General features: G+C 33.7%; 1 protein-coding gene across 1 annotated transcript in view; it reads left to right on the forward strand.

Moving 5' to 3' along the window:
- The first annotated feature begins 628 nt into the window (after positions 1 to 628).
- Positions 629 to 17,457, forward strand: part of UNC79 (unc-79 subunit of NALCN channel complex) — a 244,941-nt gene continuing 228,112 nt past the window's right edge. The window contains exons 1-3 of the mRNA XM_077123417.1: positions 629 to 749; positions 8,366 to 8,670; positions 11,884 to 12,054. Of these exons, the coding sequence (XP_076979532.1) occupies positions 8,424 to 8,670; positions 11,884 to 12,054 (418 nt within the window). The 5' untranslated portion in view covers positions 629 to 749; positions 8,366 to 8,423. The remainder of the gene's footprint in view (positions 750 to 8,365; positions 8,671 to 11,883; positions 12,055 to 17,457) is intronic.

Raw genomic sequence — 17,457 nt, forward strand, 5'->3', positions numbered from 1 at the left:
TTGGCAGAAAAATGTGACATTCATTTTTTGTATTTTTATTATCCACACAATCATTGTATTCTTACTTAATATTAGCCAAGTTATTCTACTCTTAACATACTTTCACAATTTAAGCATCAACTAAACACTTTCATGATCATTTATTGAGTTAAAAATCTGCTTTCAACTGATGCCATTGTGCAATGGCCTCATTTTTTTAAATAGTATTTTTAGTCTGTTGCTGAAAGATCTTGGAAATTTCTTCTTCAGTTTTAGTTAACCAATATTAAGTATAATTCTCTGCTGGCAGAGATTTTTATCTATTAATACTTTGCTAATAATAAGTTAATGTGGGGATGATAATAAAATGATTTAGAGCACTGCTTTCTTGAGTGATAAAAAAGTAATGGATACTGTGTGAAGAGGATATTAACCCATATAACTCAAAATAATTTTGTGGGCTGAATACACTTATAAAAAATTTAAAGTCTTTTGTAATTGTTTCTATCATGGAATTCTAGTAAAATTTACATATTTTCCTTAAAATAAGCATTAAAATCCAATATTTGATCATTGAAAAAGAATAACTGTATGCCTAATACATATTACAAGATAATTCTCCTTTTTTTTTTATTTTGCTTTTATCTAGTTGCTTCTAAGATCCGGTACTTGCAAGAATATCATAACCGGGTTCTTCACAACATTTATCCTGTCCCTTCAGGAACAGATATTGCAAACACTCTGAAATACTTTTCTCAGACCTTGTTAAGGTAAGCTTTAAAATATCCTCTACTTTGAAAGAATTATTAGGTAGTACTGCTAAACTTATTGGGGCCTAAATTTGTATTGAATTGAAAGTTTTTAAGGGCCTTAGGTTTTCTAGTGCTCTGCCAGAAGAGTCTGGACTCAATTCTCTGGGTGTATATAGCATATTGGATCATAGGCTTGATTGAAAATAATGGGTTGCATGGCTATTGCCTGTTTTTCTCAGTTGAACAAATTTTCAAGAGATTTATAAAATGATAAATTGATAAGTTTGACACTAAAATAGAATGTGGTTCAAAGGAGAACCTTCATGGTTTAAAACTAAGAGTAAGAAATACCTTTGGTCTTCAGGAAAATCAGAATTAGCACTTTAGGCTCATCACTTGTATTTCCTATTTCTTGAAGTATAATGTATGGCAATAACAATTATTTTTATTCTGTGTAACTCTTTAGAGGATAAAGAAACAAAAGCATGGGAGCTCTTTTGATATTGTCTGCTTTTACCATAAGGTAGAGAGAGAAGAGGGCCCTATTTGCTTCACACTTCTCATTAGGAAAAACGAGCAGGCGATGAATCTGAAGTCTCAATTGCTTGGGAAATAACGTTGAAGAAAAAAGGACACTTCACTTTCCATAAAATCCTAAGTCTTGGTCTCCTGCATTACCATGATCTTCTTACTCCAAATCTGATTTTGGAAACATATAAGTTAACTTGAACTCTACTCTTTCTTTTAGCAATATCACAGCAAAAAAGTTCATAAAGCAAGTATTATTAGGAAATGAATGATTGTAGTGGGGCTGGATTTTTCCAGTGGTTTAAAACTTTGCCACAGTCAGGCTGAAGGCTTTGTAGAAAGAAGCTGCACATGGTCAAGCCTTTTCGGATCTGCTGCCTCAGTTTTCTTGTTATTCTTTAAACTTTCTTTTCTTCTTTAGAATTCTCTTTGTCCATTTCTGTTAAAAGGATTCTGGCAATCAGATTTACAAATTTCAAACTTGCGAAGTAAATGTAGGACCCTGTGAAAGGATATTCCCTTCCTTTCAAATTGCATTGGAAAAATGAATCCAATTTTTGTCATTATAATCAGAAAAGTTTATAAACCAAGGCATCTAATTCTGTTCTCTTGAATTCTTCTTTCATGTTTAAGGTCAGTCTTCCCCAAAGGTTTTCCTTTATTACAAATTCTGAAAGTTTTCAAAGTGAGGGATACTTCGTTGGGAAGCAGATTATGAATTCCATTTGCAAAGAAACCATGGCATCCTAGTTGGCACTTCGAATCTTACTGCCTAGGCTTAGTTATTGTGCCAAAGAGTTAAGAAATTTAGAATACTGAAGTCATGTTTGCAAGATGAAGATTCCATTTTCTTAAGCAATAGGTCATTGGAATATGGTCATGGGTGATAGTATTTTAATGATGAAACTGGTATTAAGGTAGTATGTTTCAGTGGCCTATCGGAAAAGATTTTATGCATTTGAGCAGAGTCCATTTTCAAAGGGAGAAAAATTCAACAACTACTACTAATGATATCATTATTATATGATTATTATATTATGAAGTGATTAGTATATTTCAAGTATTGTTCTAAGCACTTTCCATGAGTCATCTCATTTAGTCCCTTGTAATAATTCTATAAGCTCTTTATTATAGCCACTTTTATGAAACGAAGGTACAGAATGATTAACTTTCTCAAAGTTACATATCTCATAAGTGTTGGAACCAGGATTCAACCCTGGTAGGCCTAATCCATAACACTTGCTCTCAACAATTTAGCTATACTGCTTCTTTTTAGTACTACTATTTATCATACTCAAGGCATACTTTTAGCAAAAATCTTGTTTGGCCATCGAGAATTCTGGCATTGATTATGAGTCCATGGTATAGTTTCAGCTCTCTTTGAAATTAGAGGAAGAAAGGCAGTGCTTAGCCCAAAAGATTTGCTACCTTTTAGAAAGTTGAACTGTACATGAGATCTTGTGGACAGCGTATAGTTCCTAGAGGGTTAGTGCTATCTCCTACTCAGCAGTTAATTGTGTATGGAGTATCAGAGCAGGTTGAGAGCCTATAATGAAGGACACATACCCACACAGACACATAAATTATATTTCGAGAGTGGAAGGAAGAAAACACTAAGTAATGCAACGTCTGGGGCTGAATCAAATGCATTTTTTTCTTCTTTTTCTCTACTCCCAGCTGTTTTTTTTAATCCTTTAATTCCCTACAAATTTAGAATTTAAAACTATTGTTCTGTATCTTGGACCAAGTTACAATCACTTTTATTTTTGATGAATGTAATCTATAGAGAGTCATATTTGTGTATCTTCATTTTATTTATGCAATTAGTTTAAGCCAAATAAGATGATCTATGTAGTTGAGGTCCAAGATTATTGACAGTTAGATTTTGTGCACCAAATGAAATGGTTACTTTTGCATTTTATTTTTCAAGCTTCCATTCAATTTTTTTTCTTCTTTTGACATTCAGTTTTATACTTTTAATTTTGAAATACTTTCAAACTTATGGGACAGGTGCAAAAATAATACAAATCCCAAACAGAGAACTCCAACATACCCCTACCCCCAGATACCACATCCACCAGTTTTAATATTTTTCCACATTTGCCCTATCATTCAGTCTACTCATTGGTCTGATGATCCATCTGTCTATCTATTCATCTATCTGCCTGTCTGAATATCAGTCCATTTTTCGAACATTTGAGGGTAGGTTGTATACATCATGGTACTCGAACACTTAATACTGCCATATATGTTTCCTAAGAACAAGAATATTTACTTATGTATCCACTTTAAGTGCAGTTATCAAGGTGAAGCAATTTAGCACTGATATGAAGCTAACAGTGCATATTCTAATTTTTTCAGACATCCTGATAATCCTTTTGAGACTTCTCACCTCCCTTTTTAGAGCCCATCCAAGATCATGTATTTGCCTTCAACTTGTCATTGTCTCTTTTGTTGCCCTTCCTTCCTTTTCTCCTTTCTTTCATTTTAAATTGTGGGACTATATGTACAATATAAACTTTCCCATCTCAACCACTCCCAAGCATTCCATTCAGTGGGATTAATCACATTCACAGTGTTGTTGTACCCTCACCACCTTCCATTACTGAAACTTTCCCATCTCCCCAAACAGAAGCCCTACACCTGTTTTGCCTTAACTTCCCATTTCCCCTGCCCCCTACCCCTGGCAATCTGTACTCTTTCTGTCTCTAGGAGCTTTCATATTCTCCCATATTTTCTTTGTATTTACTGTGGGGCTTAAATTTAACATCCTAAATCAATAACAATTTTGTTTGCTTTGATATCAACTTAACTTCAATTGTATATACAAACTATATTCCTATACCCCTCTGCTCCCCCTTACATAATTCTTGTCACAAATGACCTATTTATACATTATGAGTCCCAAACTACTGATTTCCCATTACACTCTATGCATTTGTCTTTTAGAACGTGTAAGAAATAATGGTTTCTTTTGCATTTTATATAATTTTTATATTCAGAAGTTCTTCTTGCTTTCAGAATTCAGGTTCTTGGAAAGAAATAAGAGAAAGGCACTAGAGATGAGTTCTTACAGAGTAACCCTCTGTCTTTTTATTTGGATATTCTTAATGATGTTAAAATTAATTGTTTTTTTTTCTGGTTAAAATATGCAATATGAAATTCCAACAGGTTCATATAAGACAGAATTGTATTTTTAGAGTAATAAGTAGTTTGGTATTCATGCATGCATGCATGAATCTCACTGATTTCAGCAGAGTATTGTATATATTTCCAAGGGTGTGTAATCTGCAGAAGTGGAGAGATTATACATTACGATGATTGACTATGTCAGCAATTGAAGAGTGTCACATATGTCCTTTTAACTCAAATTAGACTCATATTTGGATTCCTAGAGGTTCTCTGAACTCTAGGTTAGTGGAAGGCAAGTCCTGTGCTGTTCAGCTTGGTTGCCCTGGAGCAAGTCTTTACACACAGGAGGGGATCAATGTTTGTTAAATTGCAGGAACCTTGCAGTGCAGGAAACTTGCTTGAGCATTCATTTACTATAGCAGTGACCTGGGTCCTGGGTAAAATTTCATCTGCGTGTTGAGCTGTATTCATTTTAATTTAGCAAGGACATCAATTTAGTAGTGAACAAATAGTATGCATACAACCCCAGAGTTTAGTTTTTTGTGTTAGAAGCAACTGCAAAGATGGTCTAGTTTAGTCCCTCCTCTGCCCTGCAGAGGAATCTCTTCATTTTATATTAGAAGTGTCCCCTGGTCATATTTTAAACAATAAAAGTCTTCTTTGAGGATCTTGCCTTTTACCTGGCAGAACATTTAAAGTTTCCCAGTCTTCTTCCCATGTCAAACATTCTTTTGAAGTTTCTTTGCCCATTTCTCTCTTCTGGTGCCATTCAAATTGCTTGCACATAAAATATTTTGAAAATTCATTATGTTTGGGGAAAACTGCTTCCTGCTAACTCTTTTAGAAAATGTTTAATCTGTTTTTAAATCTTAATCTGATAATTTTAACTTAATTGTAATTTCTGATTGCTTAGGAAGATTATAAATATATAATATACCTTCAAACTGTTGATCTGAAGTCCGTGGAGTAGCTTTAGAGCATAGCATAGTCAAGTAATTTTATTCAATATATAGATTCCACTTAAATGTCAAATTCCTAATCTTTTAGAAACTTTATTTTGATGTATTAATTTTCTGTGCTATAAATACCTCAGGGCAACATCTCATCTTTCCCCACACCCACAGAGGTCCTCTTTCCACCCCCCACTTGATGTCAGAAGCAAATGCTTAATTAAGAGGATCTCATGAGGGAAAATGAAAGGTGAAAAGTTGCTGCTGGGTCTAACTCTTCTGAGCAGGCTTTCCTAATATTCTTTTTTGGTTTGGTCTTCAGATCACTGGGAAAGAAATTCAGATGGGGAAAATTGTTTTAGCAATCCCAAGTTAGACAGTTTGGTTGGGGAAATAAGTATTTTTTTTTCCTGAATAAATTTCACAGAACATCATAAAATCACAATGCATTGTACATTTATTCATGAGTCCTTCTTAAGTTTTTCCACAAATGAAAACATTGCCTTACATTGAAACATGAATGGTAATTTAAAACTGGTTTCATGGATAACTCATTTTCAGTCATTTTCTTCTCAACTTCACCTAATTATTAAATCAAAACGCAGGGTGCACGGGTGGTTCAGTGGTAGAATGCTTGCCTTCTATGTGGGAGACCTGGTTTCAATTCCCGGACCATGTATCCACCCCCTAAAAAAAAGGCAGTGAGAAGAAGAAAGCTTTACTGTTTCAATAGCAATATTCTTCCCTCCCTGCATGCGTTTAGCTGTTGCTGCTCTCATTTGGGAACCCACATCAACAGGGAGGGAAAAATATCAAAATAGAGTCTCCAAAATGGATTTGATGAGTATTTATCAGATTATATCAAACTATGGAAAAATACTAACATTTAAAAAAATAATGTGTTGTATTTCCCCCATCAAGGCAAAGTTTGATCAGAGCACTGTACTTAATTTAAAGGAGAGTATTCATTTTTGATAGTCAACTAATTTTGTTCTTTTAGGCAAAATGTTCCTCTTTTTATATCACTTTTAGAAAGCCCACATCTTATAATTTTGAAAAGATGCTGGTAATAAACCAATTAAGTCCTAAAGTTTGGGAAATAAAATGTATGATTTTTATCCATTGTGATTCTAAAGGAATTTTCAGTGGGATAGAATCCTATAAGATTAAAGCAGATTTTTGGTATCTGATCTTTACAAGAATATAGCGTTTAAAGGTGATACTTTCAGAAGTAATTGAATTATATGAGAAAAATATGAAATCTGATGGAAACTCTGATGTCATTTATATAGCTATAGGCAAGCGGGGTAACAGGAATGTTGATATTATCCCGTTGTAGAGTATGAGCTAACAAAATCAAATAAATCACACCCAAGAAATATAAATTAAATCCCTTTAAAAGTTAAAAAAAATTACACTAAATTTTAAGTTATCTATTACTAAGAAGTATTACATAACTATTCTGAAATATTTTTATTATTATCAATTGTTTTTCCCTGGACATTGGGTAACAGAAGACAAAGGAAATTGAGGTAATTTAGGCACATGGAAAATAAAAAGCATGTAGTCATTTTTCTTACATTGCAACATATATTGCAGTAAGAGTAAATAAAAATAAATGTAAACTTGACATAGCAAGCATGCTTGACACTAACCAATTCTTCACATGACTGTTAAATTGTAAATGTAACATCATTAACTAAGAACTTAGAAATGTTTGATGAACATAGAATAAGTGTAAGAGAAGTTTATTTTTATGTAATGAAACATTTATAAATTGTTATATATTTTGATTAGCATATAAGTGTACTATATAAAAGCACTTTGTAAGTGCAGTAAATATTATCATTCTAATGCATAACTATTATCTTGAATAATAAATAGTGTAACCTAATTTTAGCAAACCTAAATATTTGGCTAAGAAGTAATTTGTTCTATTTTTAAATTAGCAACTTTTTTGCTTTTCACCTTTACTAAAAGGTTTTTATTTAAAAAGTAAGGCTGAAAGAAAACCTATTTATTTGTAGAATTTATTTTTATTCCCATTAAACCTTTTTTGACTTTCTAAATTATCTTTCCTTTAGTTTTTAGTGAGTTTTGTTGAATAATAACGTAAGTAGCAGCAGTAATATATGAGATCATAATGTATGATGCGCAGCTATATGACAGATACTGCTTGCTTAGTCCTTAGAATTTTGAAGGTAACTATTTAATAGACCACTGTTTGTATTCATAAAATAAAATGTTTCCTCCCCAACATGCAAAATTAAAAAACACACATAAATAACCATTGTCATTAGCTCACAAACATATGCTACAGACCATCAACTATATATTATTTTATAGCTTTTCAAATGTAGTTTAGCTAACATTTTAGAAATATGTATTATTTCTAAATTCATATGCCTGTTTAAACTTCATTATCTCAAATGATACTGACAGAATGTCATGAAACAGTATCATAATATACATATAGACATTATTTTGATGCAATAAACATGTGCTTTTTAAGACTTTCTTAATAAACACACATGTTTATTCTTTGCTAAAACATGTTTCTGCAAGTGCCATACCTATATTTTGCGTGTTTTTGTTTACCTGATTAAGACTGCCTCACTGAAAACTTCCTTTCGTTTGAAAGCACCTTTTAATTAGGAATAAAAGCCCTTATATTTACAACAAGACATTGTTTTTTCCTTCCAGGAAACCCCTCCTTCACCAAACTGATAAACTGTAAAACATGGGTTTGGCACTGAAACATGCATTTTTATATTTTTGCTCCTTATTAACCAGATAACACATGAGATGCAATGAAACTTCCACAAAATAAACCTTGTATTATCGGTATCTCTGAGCCCAGTGCTATGTAACCAGTACTAGATTTGTAGAACCTGCTGTCATGGCAATTGCATCTTATGTGGGATGTATCTGGTGTTTTATTATTTGTTTTAGAGTGTCATTTCAATGTAATGTGCTGTTCTTTGTGTCTTTGTTGTCTCTTTTTTTTCTTTGTCCCCCCAACAGCATTTTGTCCCGCACAGGGAAGAAGGAAAACCAAGATGCCTCCAATTTGACAGTGCCCATGACCATGTGTCTTTTTCCTGTGCCATTCCCACTCACCCCATCTCTAAGACCGCAGGTCAGTTCCATCAACCCTACTGTTACTCGCTCCCTCCTTTACAGCGTCCTGCGAGATGCTCCCTCTGAACGCGGCCCGCAAAGTCGTGATGCTCAGTTGTCAGACTACCCTTCTTTGGACTATCAAGGCCTCTACGTGACTTTGGTGACTCTCCTGGATCTAGTTCCTTTACTACAGCATGGCCAACACGGTGAGTATTTAATTGAAACTATTGAAAAGATACATGTATATTGATATATATTGAGCAAGGGGCTTGGACACTATGGTTATTCATGTCATAAATCACTGTAAAGTGATTGGGTGGCTAAAGCCTTTCTTACAATGAAACTTAATTTCCCATACTATCATTTTTCATTGTTTTACCTCCAAGGGGGAATGTTATCCAAGTGGGCCTGCATTGGGGAGAACGGGCTGGAGAAAGGAGGAGGAATATAATAAGACATCATCTCCTCTCCCAAGATGTACATATCATGGGGGTTCTTGTTTAAATAGTGATTTAAGGGCTGAGATTTTAAAGCATATCCCCCAGAAAATGTAAGAGGTGGAGCTGGAATAGCAGGCTCCAATCCATAGACAGTTCTGTGACTTTGGATGAATCCTGTAATTCTGGGACTCATTTCTTCCTATCTTTAAACTTAGGAGGTTAGATAAGAAGAAAGCTCTAAGGTCTCATTCAAATTTAACTAACTATCGATAGTTATTAGTTTCGATAGTTATTACTGGCCAAGTGGTACAGTATGAAGTGGTGTTTTATGCTTTGTACAGTAGATAATCTTAGTGCTGCTTCGGAATGGATGCCTAGGACAATGGTTCTTTTCTTAGCTCTTGCCCCTTTCTACTGTGTGTCTTTAGTCAGTTTCACCTTGCTTGTTTAGCAAATTTATCTAAACCATAAATGGGGGAACAATAATATTTACTGATTAACTTGCCCAATATTGTTTTGGGAACAATCAAATGAATAACTATACAATAAGAAAAGAGATTTTTTTGAAACATGCCCTTTAAAAACGTTAGTTGTCTTAACTTTAAAACACTGATAATTTGGCCCCTGAAAATATGATAAACAAAGTTTCACTGTACAGAAAAATTGGAATTTTGGAGAATGGGTGGGTGGTGGGGTTATTTTGCCATGTGGTTACAGCTAACTCTCCTATAATAATGCTTCATGGTTCATCTAGTTTGATGTATTCCTAATTTTAAACATTTTTAAAAAGTGTCCATAAAATGATGAAATAATTATTGAGTTTGCTTTTACTTATATTTGTAATTATGTATTATAATGAATGTGAAAAATGTTGAAATTTATAAAGTTGCTTATTGTATGATTTTGTAACATTCTTAAATGTAGCCATTTTTATTGTGATCCTATCTCAGCTCAGAACTTAAATGAGATAAATTTTTGAAAATAAAGTTGTCAGAGCTTATATGTGGTGCTGAGCTTGTCAGGGATACAAACCAAGGCTTTTTCTTTGTAACTATCAATCTTGAACTCCCCGTGGAGTTATCCTAGGATGGTTCACTGTGTTAGGGAAGCTATCCTTTATCTTCAGAGCCCCTTGAATAAGATAAAGTCATTCAATTTGGTAAATCACAACTCATTTAATTGTAATTAATGTGTAAATTATGAAAATTTCAGGGGGGATGATTTATATTTTTGCTTTTATATCTACAGAAGTTTTGTGACTTTACTCTTCATTGTTATCCATATGCTGTGTTCTGCACGATAGAAGTTAGAATAAAGGAAAAACTCAGTTGACCATCCTTTGCAGGTTAAAAGACAATGCAGCATTATTTCTCTAAGTGTGTTAGGAAGAACATCGATATCATCTGGGGAGCTTACTAAGTAAAACCCACAGAGTTCTGTGTCCCATCCCAGGACTTCTGACTAAGCATCACTGTGGGGTGGACCCTGAGAACCTGAATTTTTAACAAGTTCCCTGAACACTGAGTTTGAGAACCACTGCACTAAAGCCTCAGGCTGTTCTCACATTAGGGCTGTGTGGTATAGGTAATGCTTTTGTCGTAGTTCCAGCTACTAACTCTAGGGTGATCCAGGGCAATCACTTCCCTTCTCTGAGCCTTAATTTCCTTATATGAAAAATAGTCTAGATGGGCTTTCAGGTCCCTTTTAGTGCTAATGTTCTGTAATTAGGTTAAAAGGATCAGCTAATACCACAAGTGATGAGGCGTCTTTTAGGCACAGGCTCAGTCAATTCTTAGTAAAACATCTGTGAATTTTCTCTTTTGCCTGTTTGAGCCTAAGGGTGACTTATCGTTGCTGCCCAATGTGCAATGCGGACATGAACTGTACATGGTCAGTGATGTGCCTGTTGAGAGGGCATGTTAATTTTAATGATAATCAGAAATAACATTAGGAATCAAAATAACACTACAAAGGTAAATCTGCTGCCAAACAAACATGCCTAATACCTTTCTATTATAATGGATGCTAAAATGATCCGTTTTCATCAAGTTTTGTCTGATGGCCTTTATAGTTGGAGGCCCAGATATATAATAAATACATGTTCAATATAATGAAATTTGGTCTAAATGTATTCTAAAGCTAAATAGTTATGGCTTTTTGAATGTCCTTTTTTACTCCTTGTGCAGGTAATAAGAATAGTAACAATATTAATATTAATAATAATGGCTAATATTTGTGGAGCCCACATTATGTGCTATGCTAAGCACTTTACATTTATCTCCTTTAAACCTCATAGCAATCCTTCAAATGAAGTGAGGTAGGTACTATTATTATCCCCTTTTAAAATATGCACATACAAAGATTATTATTAGGTGGCACTTCCTTCCATGATCATTGATAACTAAACACATACTGCACATGGGTCGTGCAGTATCAGCTTATGGTTTCCTTTCTTTAATGTATACTGAATCTGTTGCTGTGCTGGAGGATGTAAGTCACCTCATTCCCTAAGACTCCACTTTTAGGAACCTTGTGGTTTAATTGATGGAGCCAGTTAGCCTTGTTTCACTTCTAGTCCTTTCCTCGACTTTCGAAACATTCCAGTGGGCAAATAGTTTAACATCATTGTGCCTAAGATATCTTGCATAATATGGAATGGATATAAGAATGCTAGAGGGATTTAAGGATTTATTAAAACGTAGAAAGAGTGATATGTATGCCAAATATTACTAAAATTGATAAGATGTGGAGGAAAAATTCATGTAACAGATATTTCTATTTCTTATTCATCAGTCATTTATTGAGCAACTATATATACATATTTATTTCACTCTACTAAGCAATATGTTTCAAAACTCTTAATAGGGTAGAAGGAATAGTTGCTTTTAATTAAAACCTGCTCAGAAATACTTATGTAAAATTAGCATATTTTTTCATGGCAAAATATTCAATGACTGATTACTCAATTTTGTTTTGTAGATCTTGGACAGTCAATATTTTATACAACTACATGTTTGCTACCCTTTCTCAATGATGATATTCTGAGTACTTTGCCCTACACGATGATATCAACGTTAGCTACCTTTCCTCCATTTCTGCACAAGGATATTATTGAATATCTTAGCACATCTTTTCTGCCAATGGCTATATGTAAGTTCAATCTTATCTAATACTTCATCATTTTTATACATTGTACTAATGGAAATTGCTTTTGATATTATAGGCTCTTATGATAGAATCACTTGCTATATAGATATGCTATGATTTAAATTTGATCATTTCAGCATGAATATTATGGTGAAAATAAAATAAATGAAAGCCAGTTATGCCTTACACATTATTTTATTCTCATAGTTTGATCTAATAGAAAAGGGAGAAAGAACTTATAAGGGAACAGTCTATATTTCCTTATATAAATTGCAGGACTTTTAGTAATTAAAAAACAAAAAAGTGGAGAAAGTGTTGACTCAGATGCAGAAATTTTTATCATTTGCATTTGAAGACAGTAGGGTGTGATGGAAAGAGCAATAGATAAAGAGTCAAGATGTATAGATTCTGTTCCCAGCTTTATCCCTAATTTGCTCTGTGATGCTGGGCGACTCACATAGTTGAAACCTCATTGACAAAATAATAACACTAGCTTTTCCCCGCAGGGATGTTGTGATAATAAAGTGAGTAAAAATTTATAAAACCACTTGGAGAAAAGTTAGAGGCTGCAATTTGTGTACAGACTTGTTATAAAGCATGGAACTGATTTGAATTCAATTTTATTATTATTATTATTATTATTATTATTATTATTATTATTATTATTATTATTTGCATGGGCAGGCACTGGGAATCGAACCCAGGTCTCCAGCAAGGCAGGCAGGAACTCTGCCTGCTGAGCCACTGTGGCCCGCCCCAATTTTATTTTTATGGATTTAATTCTGCAGTTTTTTCCAGATATGAAAGCAAAGAGAAAAAGAAGTTGAGTATTTTGTTGAAAACTCTTCCAAAGTATTTTTAAAAGAAATGGATTAGGAATTAATCTATGTTTCAGTAAATAATCTGAAAAGATTATAGGTTTTGGAGTCAGATCTAGATTTGAACAACTGCTCTGCCATAGCCTAGCCATGTGACCTTAGGCAAGTTACCCAATCTGTTTCTTACGTGTAAAATAAGAATATCAGTAATAGCTGCCTCATGGGGTTATTTGATAATTAAGATTATTAACTCAGAGCACTTCTCAAGTGCTAGCACAATCCCTGATCAGTAAATGTTAATTTACTTCTCTCTTTCCATCAACTCTTATTCTATAGAAATATCTTTTTGGCTACATTCAATTTCTAGCAATCATCATTCACCTTTTTGATTTGATCTAATTATATTATTAAAGCTGTTGCTTTCTAATAACAATTGGTAAACAATCACACCATTTGGCCTTCATTTATTTATTTTACAATCCAGTTTAGTTTCAGCTATAGCATTGTAATTTTTATGTATTTACGGAAAGGCTAACTTCTCTACTTAAATTATATAGAGATTTGAAAACAATTAGCAGATTGACTATACTGCACAAGGAATAGAATATTGATCATTCTCATTTTTGGTTCTGTGTAGTCTTACTGACAAGACAAGTATTTGTTTATAGATACAGTTTTACAATTGTGTAGTCATATGTATATATTCTTGTAAATAACGTCAACTGTTAAACTTAGGTATAGGAATTCTTGTTTTTTTTGAAGAATTGCAGGTGAGATTGCATCCTTCTAATAATCTAATTTAATATATCCTTTCTTCTTAGAAATAAGTCAGTAATTTTGGGAAAGGCATTAGAGATATCAGGCCTCTGAAGTTATACTTATCTAAAGACTGGTAAAGCATTGAGACACCTGGCAACTTGTTTTTTCATACTTGATTATTAATTTCTCCTTAATTAGAAACAGACCTCCAACATGCTTTATAGTCACTTTAGAATCCTTACTTATTAAAATGTGTGGAGCTTGGCAAATGGGAAGAAAAAAATAGTGTTCAATTTACAAAAATTTTAAATGTTAATGTCTGTTAGTTGAGTAATGGTGTTCATTTAAAGGTACAAACAGGTCACTTCATGTCTCTGGTATGCTATTGTTTTCAACTACACATTTTGAAAAAAAAAGTTATAGTTATTTCTGGCTTAATAATTCTAAGTTGAACAACCAGTCTTCTTTTAGGTAAGAGACACATATCTTCTAACCCTGTGGTAGATTTGGTTCATTTGTTTATGTTGCTGCTTTAGGTTTAGTCTTTTAGTTAAGACTTTCATCTCTCATCACCATACCTGCAGTTCAATTAGTAGGCAATTTTTTGTCATCTTTAAATCTTTGAAAATAAATTGTGGTAGCAACCTTTAAAGCCAAAGTCTATCAAGCTATTCATGTGTTTCTTTTGTACTTGTTATTTCACAAGGTAGACAAAAAGATACAGACCCAAAGATAGAGTAATCGTGTTATAATGGATTGATGTAAGATTGTGTATTTGTTTATTGCATCCATGTTGTCTCTATTTTTGGTAGTTGTTTCAGTATTAGAAATTTTGACATAAACAAGAGAGGAGCATTTAACTTCTTTGAGAAAATTTTTACTTCAGGACTGATTAGATGTTAGGGCGTTGCATGTTCTGAGTTCCCCTTGATTAAAAAAAAAGTCTGTAGGAAAGAAAAGTTTTTATCTCTTTGGTGTGGTGTACCCAAGGTCAAATGTAACACGTGGACAGCTTTTGAGGTGTTAAAAGATTGTATCATTAAGAGGATGAAGTTCTGAGCTTTGAAGTTGATCGAATGATGTATTGCAACTCCTTCAGATTTTGGCTAGCGTGTATATTAGATAAATCCTTCATGTTATCTTTGTCAATAAACCAAGTGCTATACTTTTATTTGGAAATGACTCTTTTTGAGATTCTGCAAAGCAAAATCAATTTATTTATTGTAAAAACCATGTAACTCCTTTCATAAATAAGATATCCTTAATTTTTTATTCCAAATATGTGCAACATATTTTGTTTATAAAAAATATAGTAAGAATTGAAAAATCCTGTACTTTTCAACATGGAAACGTCTCTCTTTTTTTTTTTCAATCAACAATCTGTGATTTGCGGACATAACTGAAAAGTGGATGTTTGGAGTTTGATGCTTTGGCAGAGAAGAGAAAAAGCTAATACCAAAGGAATGTGACTTGATGTAGGCTATATTATTTTAAGGATAATAATAATAAGGCTGAACAGTTTTATCAGGTTAAAGCCTTTTTAGGATGCTTTTGAAGAATTTGGGCTTCTTAGTATCCTGCTCTATGCAACTTCATCTAGTTTCTTTTTCAATTTCAATTTCTTTGAAAAATCATTTACAATCATGTAAAATAAAGGTTCACTCAGATCGTTGCATTGACTTAAAAGTATTAGTATAACTTAGTTAAATATCTGGTTCCAGGCCATTGGCCCTGGATCATTTTTTGTTCTATATAAAAGGCTGCATGTTATATTTCTATGCTTTTCCAAAGACCAAAAAAAAAAAAAAAACATTAAAAAGACAGTGAAAATCTAACACAAGATGTTGATGATATTTAAATAATCTTTAATATATACAAGCTGTTTTATCAGCTATGACTGTTTTATAAAGTAGGTGTTGCTGAACTTTAACAGCTCTATTCTTGATTTACACAGAATCTTCTGGGATAGGAGTCCAGAAGAGCTGAATTTTAGTTCTTTGACAGTCAGCAAATCTCTTAACATCACTGAACTTTTGTTTTCTTGTCTGTAAACTGATGAATAACCATAACCATCCTTGTCTTCACCCCACGTTGTAGAGATCATGACATTACATATAGGAATGGCCTTTGACTATTGTAAGGTTGTATACAGGCATATAATAGAATGAGTGCCTAGTCAAATCAGAGGTATGTCAAATCCCATTGTAACTAATTCCAATATTCTGCTCAAGTGCACATGTTGTCCTGAAATTTTAGCATCTTAATTATTGCTGAGGTAAGGGGCCATCTTCTGGGGTTTGGAATCTCTGCTCCCCCCTCCCACCCAGAGTTTGTTGTATAATGATAGCAATTGTTATAACAGGTTTTTAATTTCATAGGACCTGCCAGAACACTTATGCAATATTGATGGGCACCTGTTTGTATGACTTCATTAGTCTACCAATCCACAAATATTTTAATGCAATTTAATTTAATATTTAATGCAAATATTTAATAGACTTCAGGATCATGTTGTCTAGTCTTCCCTTTATGTTTAACTGATATGTCCTTTTGAAGGCTTATGCTCAAATCCTCTCTCATGGAGCACAGTTACCTCTTCTTACAGACCCAGTAGACCTGAGTAGAAGAGGGATTCCTGGTTGGTTCAGGCAGTGCAGTCTGGTAAAGCACAGGAAATGATTCTATCACATGGAGAACGGGCACCAGAATGTATTGTTTTTTTCCCAGATGACTTCCTTACATTTACCCCCTAAAAATGTATGAGGCAAGTAAGGTTTATTTAAATATGTCCCAATTCAGACTTTTTACCACCATCTCTCATCTGGACTACTCTGATAGCTTCCTAATTGGTCTCTCTGATTCCACCCTTAACCCTCCTCTAGGCTATTCTCCACATATAAGCCAGAGCAGTGCTCCAAACATGTAAATCAGATCATGTCACATCCCTGGTCTAACCATCTGGTAGCATCCCATCACTCTTAGAAATCAAATCATATGCCCTTACTTGGCCCAGGAGGCCCTCTATGACCTGGCTGCTTCCTACATGACTATTGCCTCTTTTCATTCATTCTGCCCTATCTACACCGTACATTAGAAACTATAAAATGCAAGAACAGCTTGAGGTATTGTTACTGTTCATGAAGGGAGGAGATGGTGGTAATGATTGTTCTTACAGTGCTGGGAGGAACAGAGAATAGGGCAGAAAACTTAAAATTTTATTTCCTGAGCACAATATTAAATGTAAAATTGTATTATTTTGATTAATTCTCTTCTTTCTATTGTATGAATTTTTGGCTTTCTATACCCTCGTGGGGACAAGATGCACATCTGTTTACATCATGCCTTTTTTAACAAGATTCAATAAATGATGTATGCTTGTGCATGTTTATTAAATTTGAATTGTGCTGATTTTATTCACAGTTAGAAGGCTAAGCAATTGCAAGGCATCATTTGTTTATATAAATATTAGAGCCAATTTCCTAGGCTTGAGCCAGGGGAATGCTTTGGCTTTGTGGCTCACCATACTTCACGGAAAGCATGGACTTGAAGGGGTAGAAGGGGCATTCAAAGGTCACTGAGCCATTTGCGTCATTCTTCAAATAGATGTCGCCTAAATCATCAGAGACATTTGGGCATCTCTCCCATTTTTAAAAGGCCTCCAGGCACAGTGATTCTCAGCTTCCTTTAATAGTGGTTTTGGTGTAAATTATTTATAAAAATTTGAGATGAGTTTAAATAAAGGTGAAAATGCTCTTCCCAAAAGGAATGGCTAAAAATATATACATGTATATATATTTTTTTTCTTGAGGGTGTCTAAAACTAGATATGT

The sequence above is a fragment of the Tamandua tetradactyla genome, chromosome 12 (genome assembly GCF_023851605.1).
Source record: "Tamandua tetradactyla isolate mTamTet1 chromosome 12, mTamTet1.pri, whole genome shotgun sequence".
Lineage (NCBI taxonomy): Eukaryota > Metazoa > Chordata > Mammalia > Pilosa > Myrmecophagidae > Tamandua > Tamandua tetradactyla.